General features: G+C 36.6%; 3 protein-coding genes across 3 annotated transcripts; 1 reads left to right on the top strand and 2 right to left on the bottom strand.

Moving 5' to 3' along the window:
* The first annotated feature begins 511 nt into the window (after positions 1-511).
* On the top strand, positions 512-2,654 carry LOC111905120 (ras-related protein RABD2c). The gene is made up of 8 exons (XM_023900797.3): positions 512-732; positions 1,321-1,393; positions 1,478-1,525; positions 1,616-1,663; positions 1,747-1,818; positions 1,917-2,072; positions 2,151-2,254; positions 2,375-2,654. The coding sequence occupies exons 1-8, from the start codon at positions 719-721 to the stop codon at positions 2,469-2,471; spliced, it is 612 nt and encodes a 203-aa protein (XP_023756565.1). The 5' UTR covers positions 512-718; the 3' UTR covers positions 2,472-2,654.
* A 929-nt stretch (positions 2,655-3,583) lies between these two features.
* On the bottom strand, positions 3,584-5,704 carry LOC111905119 (RGG repeats nuclear RNA binding protein A). The gene is made up of 7 exons (XM_023900795.3): positions 5,329-5,704; positions 4,830-5,133; positions 4,689-4,754; positions 4,480-4,603; positions 4,237-4,395; positions 4,118-4,174; positions 3,584-3,999 (listed from the first exon to the last, which is right to left on the bottom strand). The coding sequence occupies exons 1-7, from the start codon at positions 5,501-5,503 to the stop codon at positions 3,817-3,819; spliced, it is 1,068 nt and encodes a 355-aa protein (XP_023756563.1). The 5' UTR covers positions 5,504-5,704; the 3' UTR covers positions 3,584-3,816.
* A 15,669-nt stretch (positions 5,705-21,373) lies between these two features.
* LOC111905118 (phospholipase A1-Ibeta2, chloroplastic) lies at positions 21,374-23,112 on the bottom strand. The gene has a single exon (XM_023900794.2). The coding sequence runs from the start codon at positions 23,058-23,060 to the stop codon at positions 21,447-21,449; it is 1,614 nt and encodes a 537-aa protein (XP_023756562.1). The 5' UTR covers positions 23,061-23,112; the 3' UTR covers positions 21,374-21,446.
* Between the last annotated feature and the right edge of the window lie 1,929 nt (positions 23,113-25,041).

Here is a 25,041-nt window from a genome sequence, read left to right as displayed (position 1 = left end):
TCCTCTCCTCAATGAATACAATCACAAAACAATCAATTAATGATTCAAATATTCGGTCCTGATATTCATGAATATCGTTGGCATGTTGGTTGACCCAATGGGAATCGGAAGGAACTTGTGATAGCATGTCTTATTAGTAGTGGTAGAAAGAAATTGAGTTTGAAGATGAGAGAACAAATTGTAAGAAATTATGACTTGAAGATGGTAGAACAAGATTGAAAGAAATTGCAATTATATTTAAACCAGACTTTAAATCTTATATCTGAAATTTAAAATAAAACATAATTTTTTTTGAATATTTGTGAAACCTAAATAGCAAAATAGGTATTATGAAATTAGAAAATTTGCAAACAAATTGTGAATTTATTTTCATAAAAAAAATTGTATTATATCACGAAATAAAATCATTTTCGTTAACCAGTTTTGCAAGAAAAGTATTTAACAAATTAAAATGTGATATTTCATAACCTTTTCGTGATTAACCCTTTTCCAAAAACGCGTGTCAAATTTGTTTCTATTCAATACGTCAACCCCCACCATACCTACATTCTTTTAAAGACTCCGACATTGCTGGCATCTTCATCAATTCTTCAACGAAATCGTTTACTTTTAAGCTTTATCTCCGGCGAAGATTCCGTTTTCCCGTCGATCTCCCCAGTAGTTATTGAAATATCTCGGCGTAACCTCGATTTAGTCGATCTCGACTCTATACACGAAGATGAATCCCGAATAGTATGTTCTTTCTTCTAGTCAAACCGCAGATATTCTGATTGTTAACTCAATTTCCGCTTTTCCGACTTGTATCTGATGTGATTCTTCTAGATCTATGTTTATTGAATTGGTTTTTTAAGATTCTCAGTTTATTCTTTGATTAGTTGTGTACTTATGGATTGTGACGAGTTAGGGTTGTATTATCGTCCTAAATTGGGGATTTTTAGATCAAATTAAATCGTTTTTCGTACGATCTATTCAGTAATTTCGCGCAAGGTCTATTGAATAACTGAAATCGGTATATCTTATTAGATATTCTAGGAAGCTTCGTTTCCTGTATTCTGAATTTTCTCTGGAGTTTTAATTTTGAAGTATGAATTTTGATATTTTGAGTAGTTAGTTATAGCTAATATTATATGTTTTTCAATGGTTGAATAGGATTTTAGCAGTTCATGGATTCGTAGAGTTGTAAATTGTAACTAGTGTGATTGTTTTAAACTTGTAGATCCTTACATCAAAATATGTAGATTGATATGATAATATACTTGCATGTCTTCTTGCTATAACTAAGGGCAAAATTCAAAATTAATAGTTCCCTTCCTCCTGTAGTGACTACCTCTTCAAGCTTCTACTCATTGGAGATTCAGGAGTTGGAAAATCCTGTCTCCTATTGCGATTTGCTGTAAGTTCCTCATTCTCCTTTTTCTAATAATCATAAATCCGCCCCATTTATTTTCAACTTATTTATACACTTTTTATACTCCAGGATGATTCATACTTGGAAAGTTACATCAGCACCATTGGTGTAGACTTTGTAAGTAATTATTTATCAAGTTTTCATTTATGACATGATTACATTTTGATAAAAATAATTTTTTCACAAGTTACGATGTCTTTTCCACAGAAAATCCGCACAGTGGAACAAGATGGCAAAACAATTAAGCTCCAAATTGTAAGTTTTTATTCATCCATTATCAAAACATGTTCCCATTTTCTTCTAGAAATTTACATATTCTCCCATTATTCTGTATACAGTGGGACACTGCTGGACAAGAACGTTTCAGAACAATCACCAGCAGCTACTATCGTGGAGCCCATGGCATTATTGTAAATAACTCATTATAAAAAATCATTCTTGCTATGATATTTTTAAAGAAAATTGGAATTTAAAATTTTTAAATTTAAAACACTTATTTTTCTTGCAGGTTGTTTATGATGTGACAGATCAAGAGAGTTTCAACAATGTAAAACAATGGTTGAGTGAAATCGATCGTTATGCTAGTGAGAATGTCAACAAGCTTCTTGTTGGAAACAAATGTGATCTCACTTCTCAGAAAGTCGTGTCTTATGAAACTGGAAAGGTAAATTAAAGTAATGTTTAATTATTTTTAAATAGTTTAAGTGAATGAAAAATACTAAAAAGAGTTAATTGTGTGTAGGCATTTGCTGATGAGATTGGGATTCCATTCCTTGAAACAAGTGCCAAAAGCTCCACCAATGTGGAAGAAGCTTTTATGGCTATGACTGCTGAAATTAAAAACAGGTTTCATTTATATTATTTCACATTTTCTTAATAAATATATAAAAGTAAAAAATAACAAGAGTAAAGTACATTGCTATTTCTTGCAATTTGGACTGATAAAATTTGGTGAATTGTATCCAGGATGGCAAGTCAACCGTCAATGAACAATGCTAGACCTCCTACTGTTCAGATCCGAGGTCAACCAGTCAACCAGAAGTCAGGATGCTGCTCTTCTTGAAGAAGGTCTTGAATCTTGATCATGGTTTTATTCTTTTCGAATTTAAAAAAAAAAATGAATTCAGGGAACTTTGATGTACAAAGTAGGATAACACTTTGTTGAATGCCTGTTATTATTTTTATTGTTATGTTATACTGTTTGCAATTTGGCAAAAGTTTTAGCTACTTTTTTGTTTCCTTTGTATTTTAACAATATCCAGTGTGTTTCATGTTTTTTTTTTGTTATAACTGAATAAGGATGACCTTATTCGACAGTTGATTTTTCAATATTTTGGGTAAACCAAATAAGTGATTAGATTACTATATCATTTTTGTGTCTATTTGTATATAACTGGTGGAATTTACTTTGCTGTTGTGTAAGTTGTCTAATGTTAAAACATTCCACTGGTTGTAAAAACATGTGTCAAAATTTATACTTTGTATGCTTTCTAATGTTAAAGATGTGTTGTGTTTTTAATGGGAAAAATCCGACATAAAAGTTGAAACCAATTAAATCGTGTCCCTTGAAAGTTGAAACCAACTAAATGTATGTTTATGCTTAGATATTTTAGGACCTAAAAATGATTTCATTTGGACCTATTTATAGCAAGAGAATTAATTACATAATAAACAAATCAAAGTACATTGCTATTTCTTGCATTTGATCATATTGAAATGGATGTATGATGCTATAATAAGCAAATTGAATTACGATTTAGTTGCCATTAGTCCACTGTTATAATTAAAAAAGCGTTGGAATTCAAGGACATTAAACAAACAATAAAATTGAACCTATTATAATTGAATGTTTGTCTGGAATCTTATTGTTCCATGAAGTCCACACAATCGGTTTCTTTAAATCAATTGTATGACGATTATAACTTGAAAAAAGAAGTTTGATGCAAAAGATTATTTTTCCATATTAATCTAATACATAATATTATTAAATAAACCAGAAACGATTGGTACATAATAATATATGGGTTTAATACGTAATATGGGTTTAAATAAACGATTGGTGCAGATCCTATTTAGAAAAATTCCACGGTTTTTGGTTATAAAACTTTAAGATGTTATAAGATACTTGCTTAAACAAAATAAAACAACTAGGTTTCCAAATAAAAAACAAAACAATACCAAAAAAGACACCATTGACTATAAATTAAAATGGTTGATGAGTCATAACTGAAAGAAAACCCAAGGGCATGTAGCAGCCATACAAAGGTTATCTTCAAGATTTACACTCTTACAAAAACACCATAATATAATATCCTTAAAACAAGTCTTAAATACCACAAAACATCAAAGATTACCACTAATCAAAAACCCTAATAATAAAAACATGAAAGTAAATAATAACTCTCAACTCACTTGACACTCAAAGATGGAAATTGAGCCACATCCTCAATCGATGGTGCAACCACATTGTTCATCCGGGCCCCACCTACAAAGCCTCCTCTAAACCCCCCACGCCCACCACGTCCCCTGCCACCACGTCCATTGACCCTTTCGCCCTCAGCAGGTTTCAGAAACTCCTCAATGCTTACAGACTACAACATTAAACAAACAGACAAACTTCAACAACTATATGTCTTAACACAAGATATATGTATAGATTTTACATATATTGTATATACATAAAGATGTTCAGAAAGTTAACTACTCTACCTTCTTGGCCTTTTCTTCCTTATCAGCAGCTTCTTTTCGCTTATCCTTCTCAGAACCCTAATCAGAAAATGAAATTAAAAACTATATATGATGAAAAATATATTTAAAGAAAGATTTACCAGTTTAACAAAGATGTCTTCTTCATTCTTTTTGTTGGAAAGCAATTGCATTTTTGCCAAATCTTTGTCCAATCCAACCTTTCTTTCCTCAGTCTTCAAAGAGGTCAAAGCTTTCCTCTTCTCTTCTAGAACTTTCTCATATTCCTCAAGGGTCATCTCCTGTAATTAAAGATCTAGAAGATGACAACAAAATATGGGAATATCTCAAGTTAGGGTAAACAAGGGTTGAAAAGGTAATTTCACCTTCTCTTCTGGCTTCTTTTCCTCTACCACATCCACAGTGTTTTCTTGGTTCGCATCTGCTCCATTTTCTTGTTTCTCAGAATCCACAATCTTTTCAGTTTCAGTTACAGGTTCTTCAGTCTCACTACATCATAAAGAATCAAAGAACGATTAATAAGCGGATTGAAGATTTTCTTTACAGAAGAAGAAGTTGAAATGTGTGTACTTACGGTGCGACCTCATCGGTGGCGGTTCCCCAGTTGCCACGACCTGCACCTTCACGCTTGAACTCGTTTCTACAGAAAGAAACCGATGAATCAGATCATGAAACGAACTATTGAGTTAAGTTTAAGATGTAGAGAAGTACTAACCCTCGGCCGGTTCCACTGCGGCGTTCGAAAACCCTTCTCGGGCGTTCGCCTTCTGTGGCGTCTCCGTTAGTGTAGCCGCCGCGTCGTCCGCCGCGGTTTCCATAACGGGGTGCACGTCTTTCGGTGGCCTTATCGGCGTCTCCATTCTCCGAAGCTCTGTAACCACCGGAAAATCCATTGTTGTTGCCAAAGGAATTCTCATCGTCGGCTGATTCACGATTGAAACCACCACGTCCGCCTCTGCCTGTTCCACGGCCACCAAAACGGTTTCCTATACGTTGACCATCGGTCCTCGCCTCTCGCACTGTATGTGAAATCGAAATGTATACTCGGTTAAAATGCACAAAATCAAATCAATACATTGTATAAATCGGGATATCTATGCACATTCATCGCATAATGTGGAAAAACATAAGTAATCATCCAGATCAACAGATTTAATTTCTAATTTGCATCACGGCTCGAAGAAATTATACAGAACGGAAGCAATAATACGTACCAGCCTGAGCAGGAGGAAGCGGCTTGGAAGGAAGCTTGGCTGCTGGCTTAGCAGCCACACCACCAACCGGAGATTTCTTGGTGGTTGGAACAGCCACCGGAAGCTTAGCTAAAAGCTGAATGGGGTCATCGTTATCATCATCGCCCAAAAGATCGAAAGGGTTGGTTGACGACATTTTTTTCGAAACAAAAACGAAAAAACTCGAACTTTCCGATGAAGAATTGACTACGAATGAGTATGAAAATCCCTATAAAGTGTGTATTGTGACCATGAATCGATTCAATCAGACGTTACAGAAGAAGTGAGAGAGAGATGTGTGCAAAACGGGAGGGAAAAAGAAGTGGGGATGCGGTAGAAAAACCCTACCAAGGCGGCATGTAATGTCAATATGGCTTAAACCTAATCTTGAAAGCCCATTGGTGTTTTGTTATGGTGTGGCTGGGGTTCAGCGTAGTGTTGTGTGTACCTTAGTTAAAAAAAAATAAGAGAAAAATAATAAACACCATGTTTATAATCAGGTTGTTAATTTTAGATACGATACGGATAAATGAGTTTGGGTTTAGTTTTTCAATCCACCAGTTCGTTTATTAAACAGGTCATATATGAGTTTGTCAAAAAACATATGGGTTGACCCGTCGATCCGTTTAGAATTTTGATAAAAAAATTATATATTTTTAAATGTATTAAGTATTATTTGTAGGAATGTAGGATACTATGATAGGATACCTTTGTCTTCCATAAGGTTATTGACCTTTTGCCTCGTGACCTTAACCATTTGCTGATTTGCACCATGTTTGCTCTGAATAATCTCACAAATACAAAATTGAATAAGCCCTCTGATGAACGAAGAACGATTACGGCAGCACTAAATACTGATGAATGATTGAAGTCATTGAACGACGCCTGAACAATGAGTCACGTCTAAATGACGAATGCAATATGTTGTTGTTGCGCCTGAACGATTGACTTCCGATTCCAACCTGCAATCGGTTTGTTGTTGTTGCCCTACACTTCTTCGCTTACTTTCTCTCAATCTTTTGTTTTGGACGATTGGACCTCTGGTATGTTGCTTAAGTTGTAATGTACTAATGTCTATATGTGCTAACTTTCACATATTAATACATAGTTGCTTAATCTGTATTACAGATTTTGTAATGTTTATGCGAATCATTGCTTAATATGTGTGTAATCTGTTAAATAATAATATGTATAAGTGTATGTGAAGTGTGAACGGTAAATAGTTTCTTCATTTACATCTAGAATTTATTCATGTTTAATTATAATTTTATTTATGGAATCTGACTCACGAACCCACGAACCCAAATCCGACTCACGAACCTACGAACCCAAATCTGACCCACGAACTCGCCAACCTATGAACTCATATAAATAAGTGGATTGACAGGTCGTATATGAGTTTATGTTCCAAACTCGTCAACCTGTGACATATATGGTTAAATGGTTGTGTTCGGGTTGGTGCATTTTGACCCGCCAACTTGCCGATCCACAATTGTCATGCTTATAAACAACAAATTTTCTTCATACATAACAATTTATGCTTTATAGACTTGTACTATACAATATTTTAAAACATGGATTATTGTGTATAGTGAAAAAAACATTTGTGTACGAATCAGCTCCCAATGAATATTAAGTGGTATTCACAAAAAATTTCACATGTTTTTTCAATATCACCAAAAGTATTAAGGTTTTTGTAGTTTACAAATTTGACTACATACTCTGAATACATTATTTCGACCAAATATTTGTTGGTCCAAAATAAAATTCGAAGTATGGTACCGATTGTATCTAATAATCACGTTCGAGTAGATTATCTAAAACGAAAACCCTAATTCGAAATACGAAGAATATATCAGAAATGTTCTAATTTACCTTTAAAATATGTTGTTGGTGTGTGGGTTTTGTAGTTGGTTTCATTTTTATTGATTTTTTTTTTTTTGAGTAAATAAGTATTAGAGTAAGTTATAAAAATGGTCCATATAATTGTCATGAAATTACATTGGCAATCCAAATTTTGTTTTTTTAACTATATGTTCCTTATGTATGCCATTTATTTTTAACTATATTGCTAACTATATTGGCTGTCCAAATTACATTGGCACTCCAAATTTACTTTTAACTATACTGCTGACATTTCATGGTAGGATTTGGGTGCGAAAAATATATATCATGATCTAAGATGCAAGTATTGGTGGCCTTGTGTGAATAGGGATATAGTTTGGTTTGTGGAGTAGTATCTGACTTCTCGAAATGTCAAGGCCGAGCATCAGTGCCCTCACGGAAAATTGCAGCCATTGGAGGTCCCATTATGGAAATGTGAGCATATCACCATGGATTTCATCATGAAGCTACCTAGGACTGCAAAGGTTTTGGATGCTATCTAGGTGATTGTTGATCAATTGAACAAGAGTGCTCACTTTATGGACATCTAGGAGAGCTCATCTGCTGAAAATTTAGCAGAAATTTATGTCTGTGAGGTGATTGCTCGCCATGGGATGTCTACCTCGATTGTTTCAGATTGGGATGCCCGTTTCTCTTCCAAATTTTGGAAGATTTCCACGAGGAATCGGGTACCCAGTTACACCTTAGCACCGCCTACCATCCGTAAACGGATGGACAGAGCGAACGGATTATCCAAATGCTCGAGGATATGTTGAGAGCATGTGTCCTAGACTTCGGTGGGAGTTGGGACTCCTACATCCCTTTGGCTGAGTTTTCATATAACAACAACTACCACACCAACATTGGTATGCCACCCTTTGAGCTCCTCTATGGGAGGAAGTGCATGACCTTGATTTGTTGGGGAAAGGTTGGCCAGATAGTCATGGGGAGCACTTTGACAGTTCTCAGGATGATAGAGCTTATTCAGCAGGTTAGGCAGAGACTTCAAGCAATTTAGAGTCGCCAGGAGATCTATTGTAACACCAAAATTTTCAAAACAAATTTCTCATTTAAATTCGCTTATTTCTTTAACACATTTCATAAAAATCTCATGTTTATTTAAATTAAAAATCATGACTCTTTTGTTCAATCAATTAATAAACCAGGATCCTCCATAACAAACGCTTCTTCTGGTGTGTACAATCGAGTCGGTGCCGTCCTGTGATTCTGAGGAAACCTGAAACACATAACACAAAACACTGTAAGCACGAAGCTTAGTGAGTTCCCCAAAATACCACTCTAACACATATTAGCCACTCAAGGCTATAACTCTATTGACCTTCTGGTCAGTGTGTCTTAGTGGGACCCTCTAGTCCCAACACTTTGTGGACCCTCTGGTCCTAGCTCTGTGGACCTTCTGGTCCTAACTCTGATATACACACAACATAAATCACATAGAAATAATGCAGTGCCACACATCGCATAGATAGCATACAATAACTCTATCACTTAACTCTGTTACTATAACATCCTAGAATATCAGAAGTAGAGTTGAAGGGCTAAAAGTGTAAGTGGGAAAGGGCAACTCGGCGAGTCCACGAGTGGACTTGGCGAGTAAGGTCACGACTCTGGTCACGTGTTAAGTGACCAACTCGGCGAGTAGCATGGGTGGACTCGGCGAGTTGGTGCTGAGTGGAGAAAACCCTAATTTCTGAGGTTGATCCCTATATAAAGAACATAACACTTCTTCCCCAGCCTCTTTACCTCCCCTTTGAGTTCTAGAAACCCTAAATTCGTGTGAGCCTTCCTTGGTGAGAGATTAAAGCCTTGGAGGAGGTAATCTTGGAAGGAAATTGAAGAGCAAGAAGAGTGGAGCAAGGGGCTTTGCAGAGAATTGGTTCATTCATCAGTGGGGGCCTTCATTTGAGGTAATAATCTTCTGTTTGAGCCTTTGTACATCTAGATCTATCATTTGTGGGGGAGTTTTGGGGCATAAATGAGGTCCATCTCGAGTTTGGTGTAAGATCCGAGGTTGCTACCTCAGATCTAGGTTGTTAATGATCCAGAAAGCCATAAAGTCTATGCTCAAGAGTTGTTGGTGAAGTTCTTTTGTCCCAAACCCTAGACCTAGAGTGTAAAATAGGGATGAAAGTGGGTCCAAACCCGGACCGGATGGACCCAGACCCGGAAAACCCGAAACCGGTTAACGGGATTTTATAGAACCGAAAACCGGACCGGTATATAGGAACCGATTCCGGTTCGGTTCCGGGTATGGTTCCGGGTAAAGTGGGTCTAGAACCGGAAAACCCGGAAACATCAAAGTGGGTAGGTTGGAACAGGATAAAGTGGGTTTAGACCCGGAAAACCAGAAAAAACCGGAATTTTTTGGTAATTACTTACTACTTAGTGGGTTGAACTTTGAAAATTTTCATATTGATATCCCGACTTTGGGGGGCTGTAACTTATTGAATACGAAACCACAATTAACAAAATTAGAGTCTAAAATCATGTACAAACTCTAAAATACACTTTGGAAAAACCCGCATGTCAATCCGAATTTAAACGAATGAGATATACTTGTGTTAATATTTTCACATAATACAAAGTATAAAAACAAATAGCTAAAAAGTTGAAAATTTTCAGTTTTGATATCCCGACTTCGGAGAACTGTAAATCATTGAATGTTAAACCAAAAATGACAAAATTATAGTCTAAACTCATGTACAAACTGTAAACTAGAAGTTGGAAAAAACCACATGTCAATCCAACTTCAAACGAATTAGATATGCATGTTTTAAAACTTTCACCGAATACAAAAAAACTAAAAACTTTCAACTTTGGTATCTCAACTTTTGAGGACTGTAAGTCAATGAATATAAAACTAAAAATGACAAATTTATAGTCTAGAATCATGTACAAACTCTAAACTACATGTTGGAAAAAACCGTATGTCAATTGGAGTTGAAACGAATAAGATATGCATCTTGTAAACGTTTCACAAAAAGTGGTTCCGGCCCTAAAAGTGGTTCCGGTTCCAAAAACCGGTTCCGGATTTTAGACCCGGTTTACCCGGACCCGATGGACCCAAACCCGGATTACCCGGAACCCGGATAAAGCCAATTTTTAAACCCGGAACCGGACCCGGTTCTATATATTCCGGTTCTAACGGGTCCGATTCCGGTTCCGGTCCGGTTTTCCGGTTCTAAATCTCATCCCTAGTGTAAAATGCCTAGATCTCTTTGGATCCACGTAAAGTTTGCCACTTTACGTGATGGATGGCTTGTAAAAGAGTAGGTCTATGGTTTAGAGCTTCTGCATGGCTTGGAAAGCCTCTGTATGGTTTCAGATCTAGGGGTACTCAGCGAGTCACAAGGGTGTACTCGGCGAGTTGCTTGAAGATAGGCTGGAACTCGACGAGTTGGTTGCAGATAGCCTTGCACTCGGCGAGTCTGTTCTTGGACCCGACGAGTCTGGTCGTGAGGTCCTAAACTTTCTTCTGGTTGAGCTGTGAATTGGTGAGTCAAGGAATGACTCGGTGAGTTGAGTGTGAAAGGACTCAGAGTTGTTGGACTCGGCAAGTCTCGGGGTGACTCGGCGAGTTGAGTCGCGGATTGGGGAAGTTATGTGCTTGGTGACTCGGCGAGTCATCGGGTTGACTTGGCGAGTAGAGTCAGTTAGGGGTTGACTTTGAATTTGACTTTGACCAAGGGTTGACCAGTTGATTTCCAGCGACATTTTGGTAATTATTGGAATTTGTTTTGAGTTCAGTGTTTTAGTGGTTGGCCAGTGGTGAAGATCGTATCAGTGGTTGGAGCAGATTGGGTTTATCTGTTCAGTCGGCAGTTGCGAGGTGAGTTATCCTCACTATATCGACAGGGTCTACGACACCAAGGCCGACCCTTTTATCGGATTGTGATCCGGGTATCGTTGTTATGTTTTTGTTGTTGTGTTGTATCCTGGTAGTTAGGATGGTATATGTTAGAGACCTGGTTAAGGTCGGTATCCTGGTATATAGGATGATGCTATGCTAGTGACCGGTTAGGTCGGTATCCTGGTTAGGATGATGTTATGCTATGTGATCTGTTAGATCGGTTTGATTAGATGTGATATGTTATATGATTGAATGTTTATGTGCACATGGTTGTTGGACTGGGGTTGGGTTGAGGTGGGACCTGCTTTGTGCTATAGGCTAACATACCCAGGGTGGACCGGTTATCCCGAAGGCCCAGCGAGCGGTCCGGATAGGCTGTAGGCCCCAAGAGGGCTGACCAGACGTGCCGAGGCTCAGAGAGTGGACCAGGCCGACTGAAGCCCCAGTGCAGGCGGACCAGTCATACTGTAGACTCAAAGAGTGGACCAGGTGGATTGAAGGCCCGGTGCGGGCGGACCAATCACACTGTAGACTCCATGTATGTGGTTAGACTCGGAGGGTGGACCAGGTGGACTGAAGGCCGATGCGGTGGACCAGTCACACAGTAGACCCGAAGTGCATGGTTGTTCTGTGTTCTGTTATGTTATGGCATGTTATGCGTGTATGGTATATGTGGTTGGTATTTTGGGGATATCTCACTAAGCTTTCGGGCTTACAGTTGTGTTTTAATGTTTTCAGGTTCTTCAGGAGACCGTGGCAAGGCAAAGACATGATCGTACCGCTCCTCATGATTATGAGTTGTGATGTGATTCTGGGAAGACTCTGAAATAATTATATTGAAAACTTTTTTGTAATAATTTTATGAAATCGGGTTGTTTTTGAAAAGTTTAAATTGGTTGGAATTTTATGGTCGTTATAGTTACCACTCTAAGTAAAGTATAGTGAGAAGACTCACCTCGGATGTCTCTGGTAATCTCGCACGCGGATACACTGATCTAGCCTCTGCCTAAATACATAAATAATTATCTCAATCAATAACGGCTCTCCAGGCTAGACTAATCCCTTCCATGTCCTCTAAGAAGGAAAAAAGATCATTTTACCCTTCAAATGGTCCACATGACCAATTGTTGACCAAACCCTAAAAGTCAACAAAAGTCAACTCAAGTCAACGGTCAACACTGACCAGACTCGTCGAGTACACAAGGGTGACTTGGCGAGTCCATGCGTGTCTTTTGACTCATCCACGACCTCACTCGACTCGTCGAGTGAACCTTCCACTCAACGGGTTTCCACTGGATTCGAATCGCGGACAACCCGACTCGACTCGTTGAGTCTCCCAATGGACTCGGCGAGTTGCTCCCATGCCAACACTCGCCTGACCTTCTGAGGTCATATCTGTTCCTTTAATCCATAGATCTGGCTTCCCTATGACCAATAACCACATAAAGGTCGAGGCTTGACATACATGCAAAGCTCACAAGGCTTTCCTTGGAGAAATGGATCCAAGAATGACATCAAAGTCTCATTCTCTCCATGAATCAACATAAAGCATATAAAATAAGGCCCTATGGACCTCTATGGGTCCAGATTTGGGATCTCTCACACAAAGGGACCCTATACTCATCACTACAAACCATAGGAAGGTGTAAAAACCCCAAAATCACCAATCTCACCCAAAACAAAAAAGGGGAAACGATTTGATACCTCTACAATGAAGATATAAGCTCAGGAACTCTAAATCAACAACTCCCTTGACCTCCCCTAGCTGAAATGACTTCTCCCTTGCAAAATCACACCAAGAAATGCTTAGAAAGGCTTTGTCTCTCTCACTCTTCGCTCCAGCTCTCTAGGGTACCTCTTTCTGTACTGGTAGCCGCACAAGAGGGCTATAAGGTCCTTTAAATAGGTCTCAAACCCGGGCAATTAGGGTTTCCCTTATCAGCACCGACTCGGCGAGTTCAGATACCCGACTCATCGATCCCTTCATTAAACAGATCACCAAGCCGTGATCCTACTTGACGAGTTGAGGCATCAACTCGCTAAGTCTCTTCATATTCCAATATAAAATACTCAAATTTCCATGCATGGAGATCCGGATGTTACATCTATACCCATCGATGCTGATATGAGTTGGAGTTTTAGGTCGGGGATATGGTACTTCTGAAAGTGTAGCCTAGGAAACATGTCATCCGATTCGAAAATCGAGGCAAGCTTGGTCCTAGGTTTATTGGTCCTTTCTGAGTGGCAACTACTATGGTAAAGGTAGCATACCATTTGGATTGTCATAAGAGCTCAATCATATTCATAACACCTTCCACATATCCCAGTTACGGAACTGTGTAACAAACAAGACCACTATAGTACCCTTAGATGATATTTAGGTGGATGACCGTCTGAATTATGTTGAGCGATCGATAGCAATTACCACTACAAAAACAAAGGCCTTGCAGAACAAGGTAGTGAATCTGGTCAAGGTTCGGTGGCTGCATCAGAAGGGCTCCGAGTGGACCTGGGAACCCGAGGAGGAGATACACGAGCATTACCCCGATCTATTTGCAGATGAGGACTTCTAGGGCGAAGTTTGATTCTAGCGGGGGAGAATTGTAACATTCATGTTCTAGGTATTAATTGTCAAGTCTTAAATTATTATGATTTTATTTTGGCCTGGCCGCGACGTGGAAATAGAGCGTCATGATGTGACATTCAGTTAATGAAGAATGCACATCCATGCTTGGCCACGACATGACATTGTGTGGTCACAACTTGGTAGTTGTTTTGGGCCTAAAACCTTAATCTCGGGGTTGGTGCCCTATTTAAGGATACTAACTCCTAAGGCTGCCTCATTTGGCAACTTCCACCCTCTAAAAACAAATCCCTAGCCAAACCCTAGCCCCCTTTTTTTGTGTTTTGAGAGCTTGAACTCCATTTTTGTTAAGGTTGAAGAAAAAAAGAGCTTTTGGTGTTGTTTGTGTGTGTGATTCCAGCTTAGATCTGGCATCTACATCTCATTTATGCATCTTTGGAGGTATACAATCTTTACCTTGATCATTAGTTTTCTAAATCTAGTTTTGGGTTATTCAATGAGTTTTAGCCCTAAATCTTTTTGTTATTAGAGTTTGAGTGAACTCTAGAATCTTTTGAGTGCATTGATAACTTTTGGACCTTAGGGTTGGTTGTAAAGTTGGCTTACATGGGTTGTTGAGTGAACCCATGCCTTGGTGTTGGCATTAAGAACTCAGGAATGAAAATCTTGACTTATTAACATGTCCTAATGGATAAAGTTGGAAACTTTATCCATCAAGTCCTTGTGTGGATTCAGATCTGTGTGTTAGAGTTGTCGGGGTTGAGGTGTAACAACTTAATCCATTAAGTTGTGGATTCCCAGTGCCCACGACACGACTATCAGTTGCCATGGCGTGGCAACTGGCGTTTCGGCAACCTTTCCCCTTGGACGACGCCGCGACGTGGCCAATGGTGGCCACGAAGTGGGATTTGACTAGTCACCAACTGTTTTAGTCTTGGAATGCCCACGAGTGGTCTATGGGTGGACACGACGTGAAGAATGGTAAAGTTGACTTTGATCATTGACTTTTGACTGACTTTTGGTCAATTTAAAGGATTTAGGGTGTAGACTAAGTGCGTACTTTTAATGTTGCTAGGTGTTACGTATGTGAGGTGAGTCTTCTCACTATATTACCTGTGTAGCGGTGTATGCATGTTGACCAATTGAGTCTCGCTTGTTGATATGTTTTGTGTAACTGTGTTGTTGATATCTCTTAGACAACTATGAGTCCACGAGTCTACTGATAGTCCCCAGGGTTGTTAATAACCCCTGAAATGTTCTGTTAATCAATACGGTTGTTGATAACCCATAATTGTTTACTTTGCTGAGCTATATGTAATATTTTGGAACACACTAAGCTTCGTGCTTACAATTATGGATTGAATGTGTTTCAGGTACTTCGGATGATTGCGGGAAGACGAAGGCTTAACTGTACACTCTGGCTTGCAAATTTTATAATTTTTGTCACACCCTAAAACCAAGAACGGCGGAAACGTTCCGGGGTGGAGGACGTCATGTACAGTATCACAACAGTGTAAAGTAGTAAACAAGCAACAACATCATCCATTGCATTAAAAGTAAAGTTTTAATACATGTGTGTTCTTTCATTGTAATAAGACACCAAAATATGTAATCAAAATAAAAGACGAGTCTTGTCTGTGCTCCGTCTTTTCAAAACCTGGCCATCGTACCTGTCTACTGGTGACCTGAGAATACAAGTTATTTTGAAAGCGAGTATCAACGTAAATCTGGTGAATTCATAAGTATTTAAGTGTCATTGCCTTGTTTTGGAAAGCTGTTATGAAAGCCATGTAAATATTTGAATGAAACAGTTGATATAAGTATGAAAACCCTAGAAAATCTCATATTTCCTACTAGTATGAAATGTAGTCTTCTACCAAGACCCGAATGTTTTGCTATAACAATGATAGTTTTTCCTTCTTTTTGACTATTACTAACAATACTTAGTCTAACTCATCGTTTATGTGAATGTATCACAAAATAAAGTAATAGGAAAAATATAATCATGTAAGTGTTATCCTTTTGTATTAGGATTAACACGACATCGCAGTTAGCGAAATGTATAACCTTTGAACATCCATAGATTGTTCAATTTTCCTTTGTAGCTGCAGCAGGTTTAAGGAATGGTTAGTCCCGTAAAGGTACTCCTAATATAAGTATTAACCGTAGACATCCGTAGATGTTCATTTACCTATGTAGCGAATAGTAGGCCAAAGGAATGGTTAGTCTCGTAAAGGTACCCATAATATAAGTAATAACCGTAGGCATCCGTAGATGTTCATCTACCACTGTTGCTAACAGGTGGGTTTCGGAATGGTTAGTCCCGTTTAGACATCCCGTTGAACTGGGATAGGCAGGAGAATTTAAACATAATGTACTAGTAAATCATCCTAGTGAATCTAGGTACAAGTATCCATGTAAGTGCATACAAATAAATGTATATATGTAAATGTATTCATGTAAGCGTATCGATGTAGACGTATTCATGTAACATGTAACGTATAGTATAGACTCATGAATGAACTAACTCTGGTGTAATTCCTTGTAATAGGAATAATGTTTTGTATCTCCTAACTATCCCTATAATAGTTAACTGGAAGGTAATTGATTGTCCAAACAGGTTTATACACACTTGCTACACAAGAGTGTGGGAAACTGAATGAAGGATGAAAACCATAACATTAATACATATATAAGAACATAAGTGTATAGATATAGTTTTGTTCAAGAAGGTAAAAATGGTTTTGTAAGAAATCTAAGAGTTTTGAACAATAAATAACAATGACTTGATGTCATTTTAATAAACATTTCAAACGTAATACTTTTGCTACCAAGGTATTTTTAAGATGGAAAACCATTTCATGCATCACATTTTGAAGTATGTGAAATCTGCTGGACGAAAACACAGTTATAAATACATGTGATTGTTTTAATAACATACTGTTTTCTACTTGTATTCCCCCCATTAAAGCATTTAAAATCATTTAAAACATTGATTAAGGGGTATGAACTCACCTGAAGATGATGGTTTGGATGAACTGAACGGTGTAGGATTGTTAGGTGTCAAGTGAGGACTTGTACACACACTATGATCCTAAAGAACATATAATCACACATATATGCACCCAATTAGTCTTAAAATACTAATTGAAAATGTTAAGACATCCTAGAACATGATAAACACTTTATATAAGTGTTATAAGCCCTAAGAATTGCATCTAAGTTGTTGTAGGACAAGGCTAGTGGGTTTAGGGTTCCAAAGGACTCCATACATGAGTTTACTCTCCAATAAACCTCACACAAGGAGTTTACGGTCGTAAACCCTTGAGTTTACGGCCGTAAGCTCCTAGGCCTTATGTCATTTGGTGTTTTGGAGTTCTAAATGATCGCTAGAAGCATTCCTACTTGATGGATTAATCCTTGGAAGGGTTTAGGGCATTAATACACTCCTTTGAGGAGTTTACGGCCCCAAGGCCATTGCCTTTTGAGTTTAATGCCGTAAACTCATATGGAAAGGGGTATTTTTATGTTTTTAAGTCCCATGCTCATCTAGGATAGGTTTTAGACAATTATCCAAGGCTAATGAAGGCCTTAGGCACACTTTGGGACCCTTGTTTGATGTTCACGGCCCAAGGACCATAACCATTAGAGATTACGGCCGTAATCTCTCTTTGGGATGGGTTTTTGATGGTTTAAAGTCCTTAATTTATCTAGGAGTAACTCAAGGTAATTGTCCAAGGCTTTAGGAGTGATTAAGGCACCCTTTGGCCCTTGAGTTTGGAGTTCACGGTCCAAGAACTTCTTGGGCCGTGAACACCTTACTCTTGGTGTTCATAGGTGATTTCTAGTCCTATATACACTAACATACAAGCCTAGCATAGTTTCATTGCATAAGGAAAGGACTAGGCATCATTTGACCCTTATAAAAGAGTTTACGGTCCATGGTGTTCTTGGGCGGTAAACTCTCAAATCTTGCTATTTTGATATGATTTCTATGTTATTAAGCACTTAATAAGCCATGTAATACAACTAGAGAGAGGTACTTACGATTTGGGATGAAAACCCGAAGATCTGTGAGAGAGAAAATGACTTTTCTCTAGTTGGAAACGTAACTAATGAATAAATTTGGCTCAGAATCCTATATATAGTCCTGGGATTTTTGGCAGAAAATTTTTTATTCACGAAATGAACTCTAATATCATAGGGTTTTGGAATAACAGAGTTGCACAAAACCCTAGTGCATCCACTCTCCTGATATCTCCTTAAGTGTAAATCCTGAAATACTCAAACTTATACTGAAAAGTCTAAAGATTTACTGCGACTGTTCTAACTTCTATTGAAGTGCTATTGTTTGTACAAAATAGAATTTTCGGTTGTCACATCATCCCTTCCTTAGAAGGAATTTCATCCCGAAATTAGAATTTAAGCAAATAAGTAGTTACACATAACTAAGTAAAAAGACGAGGATATTTCAGTTTAATCTGATCCTCACGCTCCCAAGTGAATTCAGGTCCTCGTTTGGCGTTCCAGCGAACCTTCACTATCGAGATACGGTTCTGCTTTGTTTGCTTGACCTCTCGGTCCATGATCTCTACTAGTTCCTCCATGAAGTTGAGGCTCTCGTTGATCTCGATCTCGTCGAGTGGAAAACAAGAGTCTCATCGGACATACACTTTTTCAAGTTTGAGACGTGGAAGGTAGGATGTACGTTACTGAGTTCGCGCGGTAGATTGAGTTTGTAAGCTATGGGGCCGATTCGGGCAAGGATCTCGAAAGGCCCTATGTATCTTGGATTGAGCTTCCCACGCTTTCCGAAGCGTATCAAGCCCTTCCAGGGTGAGACCTTCAGTAGAACTCGATCGCCCACCTGGAATTCCAACGGTTTCCTTCGCTTGTCAGCGTAGCTTTTCTGTCGGTCTCTAGAGGATTTCAATCGTTCACAAATTTGTGGTTATTTTCAATTAATTTTTTTTCACATGACATTTTGTGGTTTTTTCTATTTTATTAAATTTCACATAATATTTAAATGTAATAATTACAATAAATATAATAATAAATGCATATCTATTTTAATAATTGACTTTTCTTTTAATTTCAATATTTCTAAATTATAACTTCATTAGTTTCTTTTGTTTATTTATCTAAATTATTTGTTTAAATTTAAAAGAGAGAAAACACTTTAATTTTAATAATTCAATATTGTTCTAATTATTCTTGTAAATTCAAACTTTTTCAAATGTTCTGAATATATATATATATATATATATATATATATATATATATATATATATATATATATATATATATATATATATATATATATATATATTAAATGAACTCATATAATATATTGTAACTTTAAAAACAATTTATCAGGAATTATCTTTTTTCTACTGGCCCACAAGAAAAGATGTTTAAAAAACGAACATGTCTATTTTTTTTTGGCATGATTCCACATATCCATAATTTTGTTGAGATGCATAATGTGATTTACTTCGTTTAGTTAATGTGGAACTTATATAGTTTTTTCCTAATTATTACTATTTAAAGGCGATTTATCTTTTTTTTTTTTGTATATTTTTTGTTAATTAAAATAAATAAAAAGTATCTAACAAAACTAATTGAAAGTTGTAGCTTATGATGTACAGAAAGTATTCGATCAAAATGATTGTTAGCTTTTAATGGTATATAATCACAAAGAAAATCAAAAGCTAGAATCTCAGAAAATCTAAAAGCCCTTAAAAGCTATTGGTATAGTTTTTAAGTAATTTTTTGTTTGAAATAATACTGATGCTGACTTTTTTAAAAGTTTTTCCTAAACTCATAAACATTCTAAACAACTCTCTAATTAAAACGCTATAAGTAAAATATATATATATATATATATATATATATATATATATATATATATATATATATATATATATATATATATATATATATATATATATATATATATATATATATATATATATATATATATATATATATATATATATATATATATATATATAACTGCAAGCGGCAAGTCCTTATCCGGTTATCTCCTCCCGACTTCATCTTCCGGTACTAAAGTTATACTTCCACGTATTGTTTTGTTGAGATCACACTGATACATTAATTGACCAAATCAAATGTATGGAATGACTTCTATATTTTGCTTTACATATATTTTTAATAAAATTTACATTTATAACTTTAAAATATTATTATTCATTATTTATTTTTGCTTGTAAATATTATAAAATACAAATTTATACTAATTGTTGAATTGCACGACTAGTCATCAGTCATCACAAACTTTTTCCCTTTTCCCTCGTCACTTCTCCTTGCAACCTGCCATTTTTTGGTGTTGTCTATATTTGACGGCAATTTATTAAATTTTGGGGTTCATTTGCATCATATATGAATGACTAAAGTCTAGAGTGAATATATATAAAATAATCAAGAAATAAATACGCTGTTATGTAAGTTATAAATAAAGCCAACAAAAAGCTATTCAATCTCTGTTTGAACCAAATGTAAATTTTGTGGGATTGAGTTGAAAGTTTCAACATAAATAAGTAATATATAAGTAAAAGGGATTAACTGGTCTAACCCATTTAATTAAATAGATAAAATTAGATAAAAATTGTTTCAACTATCATTCTATTTAAATTTAATATATATATATATATATATATATATATATATATATATATATATATATATATATATATATATATATAAATTATCAATATACTTTGATCAAGATGTTTTATTATCATTTATGTTAACAAAGACAACTTTAATTTCTATCTCTAACTTTGGTGCCATAACATTACACATTCTGGACATCACTCCCCAATCACACCTCATACCGCTCCAAATACATAAAACATGTCAACCCAATGTCAACTCATTTATATAATATATTGGTTGAGTTGAAAATCTTAACTTTTTAATTGGGTTAGATTGAAATTATCAACACGTTTAATAAATTGGTTGAAATTAAATACAATTCAAATTTACCCATTATCAACTATAATTAGAAAGGTAGGGAGCAACATTGCATATCACCACTAATATGATGGTCTCTTGGCATTAGTTGGACAACCTTAAATGGAGGTTTAAAAACCTCTACAAGGTATAAATCTCTTGATTGATGAAATAAACACCAAAAATAAGATTAACGACTTTGATAATTTTTCAACATATTGGACCCAAAAATAACATTTATGTTGCTCATCTCAAAAACCAATTCAAGAAAAAAATTTGGATCGATTTTAAACCCTAGATTTTTATGTATCTTGGTGGCTTTGTGTGTGCAGAAATAAGACGGAGAAGAAAAATGAAACAACTATTTCTCCTTTCCCACTATCACTTGGTTTTTGTAGTTAAAGAAATGTGAGTGTAAACCCTTTTCTAATCTTTACAGCGTAAACAATGAATCACCTAACCAACATACTCGTTCCTTTTAAGTCCATGCCTGAAATATCAAAGAACTTTCACTTTTAGTAATATCCTTCATGTATACTAATGGATAGTAAGATTTAATTGAAGTAAAGCGATTACACCTTATGTAACAAAGAAAATTAATTTGCTTCTTATATAGTAATACATAAAAAGTCACAAAATTTAGACCTGGTATGGATCATTGATTTTATCATACCAACTACTATCAGTTATGGTTCTATACTAAAAGAATATACACACAAGAAGAATATTTCATACTCCTTGAAAAAACAAATTACATTACATGTAAAAAACTATTTAATGGTGTTATTGAGATGGACTCGGCAAACAAGTCGACATTTGTATATCTCTTTCAAGATTTAACTTTAGACCTTGTGCCTTGCTTGTATACAACTTCTTCATATTTGTGTTTTGTTCAAGAACCAATTTCGCCAAGCTTCTCTTCGCATTTGCCCTAAATGGACAATTCGATGCCAAAAAACCATCCACCAAGTGCAAATATGCTTCCAAGTCATGACAACATGCCACATCAGCATCTGGTTTCAAGTAAGGAGATTTTTTGGTGTCAACTCTGAGTTCTGTCCCAACATGTGCATATGCCCATGGCATGTTGTTATCAAGCATGTTCAACACCTTGTTAGCAACACATGACTCTCTTAGCTTTTTATCTAGCTCTTCACTTACAAACATTCCCGGGACACGGGTGATGAGATCTTGAGAGTTCACAATTCGTAGCACTTTCACGTTTTTGGAACTCAAACGTTTTGCAAAGCCACGGTTTCCAACACGAGGGCCTCCAAAGCTGTAGACAGCTATTGGTGGCACGTCTTTCACATGAGTGCTTAAGTCATCGGCCACCAATAGTGCTAAAGCTGCACCAAGACTATGACCTGTCACCGTAATGCTAAGGGTTTCACCTTTATATAACTCTATCAATCTTTTAATTTCTTCGACTACCGAGTCAGCAAGACTAGGAACATGGGCGCCAGTAGTTTTATGCAGGCTTAAAAACCCGCATTCGACTTTTGGTTGCCCGTAACTAGGGTTTTTTTCTCCAGGTACTTGAACGAGTAGGTCCCGCATGTTTTCAACCCATTCAAGACACGTGGCAGTCCCACGAAGAGATATCACTATATCCCTCCTTCCCATACGTGATATCTCTCTTTGATCATCACAAACTGCCACGTAACCAATACAACTACTCCGCTGACTCATCCAATCAAGCCCTGGTGCCAGCTTGTCCACCCACTTCGGCAACCCAACAGACGAGGTTGCGTAAAGATTCTTGGTGACTCGGTAAGACTTGTCAGGCAAAGCCACGTGGCGTGGGGATGGAGATTCGTCTGCTGACATGGCGGGATCAGAATGAAAACAATGGTAAGCAGCTTGAATAAACTCGCCGTATCGGATCATCTCTCGCCGGAGATTTTCATCAAGCGGGTCAAGTAAACCGGACCAGTTATTGCTCCCGTGATACTCCCTCCACCGGGAAGCTAAACTATTCCGGGGAGAATACTCAATACCGTTTTTAGACAACAGCCGCCGCAAGCGGTTGAGATGCCGCGGAGACATCTCCTCCGCCACTTTGTTTTCCGGCCAAATCTGACTCAGATTCAGCCCTCCCAAGAGACCTTTTCCTCTATTATCCAACGCCCCATTATCAGAAATCTCCTCCTGAACCACTTCCGGCTCGTTTAGAATCACCTTAGGTTCTGTACCCAGCAGTTTGTCAAGATTAGAGAGGTGTTGCCGGGTTGAACTGGTGGTCGACACGGTGGTGGTTTTCATCATGCTCTTTGTAGAACAACCTCTTGCTGAAGTGTTCAACAGTGATCCATAACTGAAGCCACCGGTAGTGGAGCTTCTCGCCTGAAACATGTTAAAATTGTTCGCCGGAAGAGTTGCTCCGATCTGCATCATGTTTAGTGGAGGCTTTAAAGTTTAGAGAGAGAAAAGTCAATAGTGAGATCTAGGAACGAGGTAGAAATTGGGAGACGGAGGAAATTGATGAGGTATATATAAAGATCGAAGGGGCAAAATTGTAATTTTAAAATCTTTCTAAAAGTTTGACTGTAACCTCCATCTACTCGGAGACGGGGAATACTGCAAATAAAATAAGTCTGATCACACGTAAAAATATATATGTAATTATAATTACTATCTGATAGAGAATAATTTTTAATAGATATCAATGATATTGGTTATAATAAGTTTATAATTGAATAAAGGCCTAATTAACAACAATATAGTTGAAATTTTCGTAATATAATTCTTTATTTATTGACCAACTTATTTATATGATTGTAAACGTTAAATATTGACTCTTAATATCGATTTAAAAACATACGATTTATCCTTTATATTCAACATTCCAATCCAATTTTTTATTAATAAGGTTAATGTCATAAAATAATAATCAATAGATTTAATTTTCTTTAGACTTTGTTCATATTCGTTGTACTTGAATCGACGGACCTAAAAACAATTATCAAAGGTGACATCCAACATAACAAACTTTGTTTACTTTATGTCTATATGATGCTAACTTGGACCTACTATTACATCAAATACGACAAAATTATCCCGTTGAATCACTCCAATTGTATGATGAAATGCCAAAAAAAGTTTATTGTAGGATACAATTAAAAGACACCAAAGATCAAACCGAATACTATTGTTTGTCATTTTAAGACATTAACCCTAAGGTTGAAGGGAGTCGCACGGGGAGCGAGGCGGGTTGGCTGTAGTGACACTCCAATACTGAGGGGTACACTACCCCCACTTTCCCAACACTGAAAAAGAGTGTCTTGGGTGAGTTCAGTAAACCACTTGAGGTCGGAAAAGAAGAAGACAGGTTGGGAGGGAATCGGTTTGAGTGGGTTTAGTGGGAACACTGTTTCATCCATTTTGGGAAAGGTGGCTTCAACGGTTTCAGAGGATTCAACAGACTCCCTTCATCCTAACAGTAAAAGACAACCTAATAAGTTTGTTATCATCAAAAGCTAACACAAAGGCTTAGTAAAAACAAATGTATATGAAATCATTAGTTTTAGTTAAAGGTAATACAATATAAATTTTTGATAAAATTATAAGTAATTTTTTCTATAGTTCTTGTAAACGGGTTTTGTTTTGGAATATGTAACAAGGTGTGAATATTGTTTTAACAGTTTACATGATTCTAAAACAATAGGATGACGTCTAAATGTTATGTCATATCAACATGGTATGAAAAGAAGGTAAATTGGTCAAGAAGTTGTTAAAAACTTTAAATGGTGTAAACAAACAGAAAAAAATTTGAAATTTCTCTACCAATTCTGATTTATGAAAACGTACCCAATTGTCAACATTGGTCTTTGTATAGTTTAAACAAAAGACTGTAGAAAACAAAGATGTTAAAAGCCTAAAAGCTCATTTATGGAATCCATCATTTCCATGAAAATGTTTTAAAAAAGTTGATGCAAACTGTTAAACCTAATGGGGCCAAGTGTCCATGAAAAAGAAGTTCGTAAATTATTCACAAAATAGCAGAAACTAATGAAGAGGGCTAAATTTGACAAAACTGATATATAGAAGGGTGAAATTAAAAAGAAACGAAAGTTTGGTGGATAAAGAATTAAAGACCGAATTAAAGAGCCAAATGCCAGAATTGACAGAATTATATAATATAAAGTTTGAAGGGGAAAGAGTAGCTTGGCTGGAATTGACCAAATATTAGTCTAAGGCTCTAAGCCGGAAAATTATACAGCAGACGTAATAACGTTTGACTATTTGACTTTTCATGCATAAAGGGGCTTAAAGAAATAAAAAGAAAAAGGAGGGTAAAATGTCGGCAAGTCTGATAAAGTTTATTGGTTATAGAGTAAATTAAGAAAATAGTCCTTATACTTGGCCAAAAATTATA

Source organism: Lactuca sativa, chromosome 6, assembly GCF_002870075.4.
Source record: "Lactuca sativa cultivar Salinas chromosome 6, Lsat_Salinas_v11, whole genome shotgun sequence".
Lineage (NCBI taxonomy): Eukaryota > Viridiplantae > Streptophyta > Magnoliopsida > Asterales > Asteraceae > Lactuca > Lactuca sativa.
This window is presented reverse-complemented; position numbering and strand designations above follow the sequence as displayed.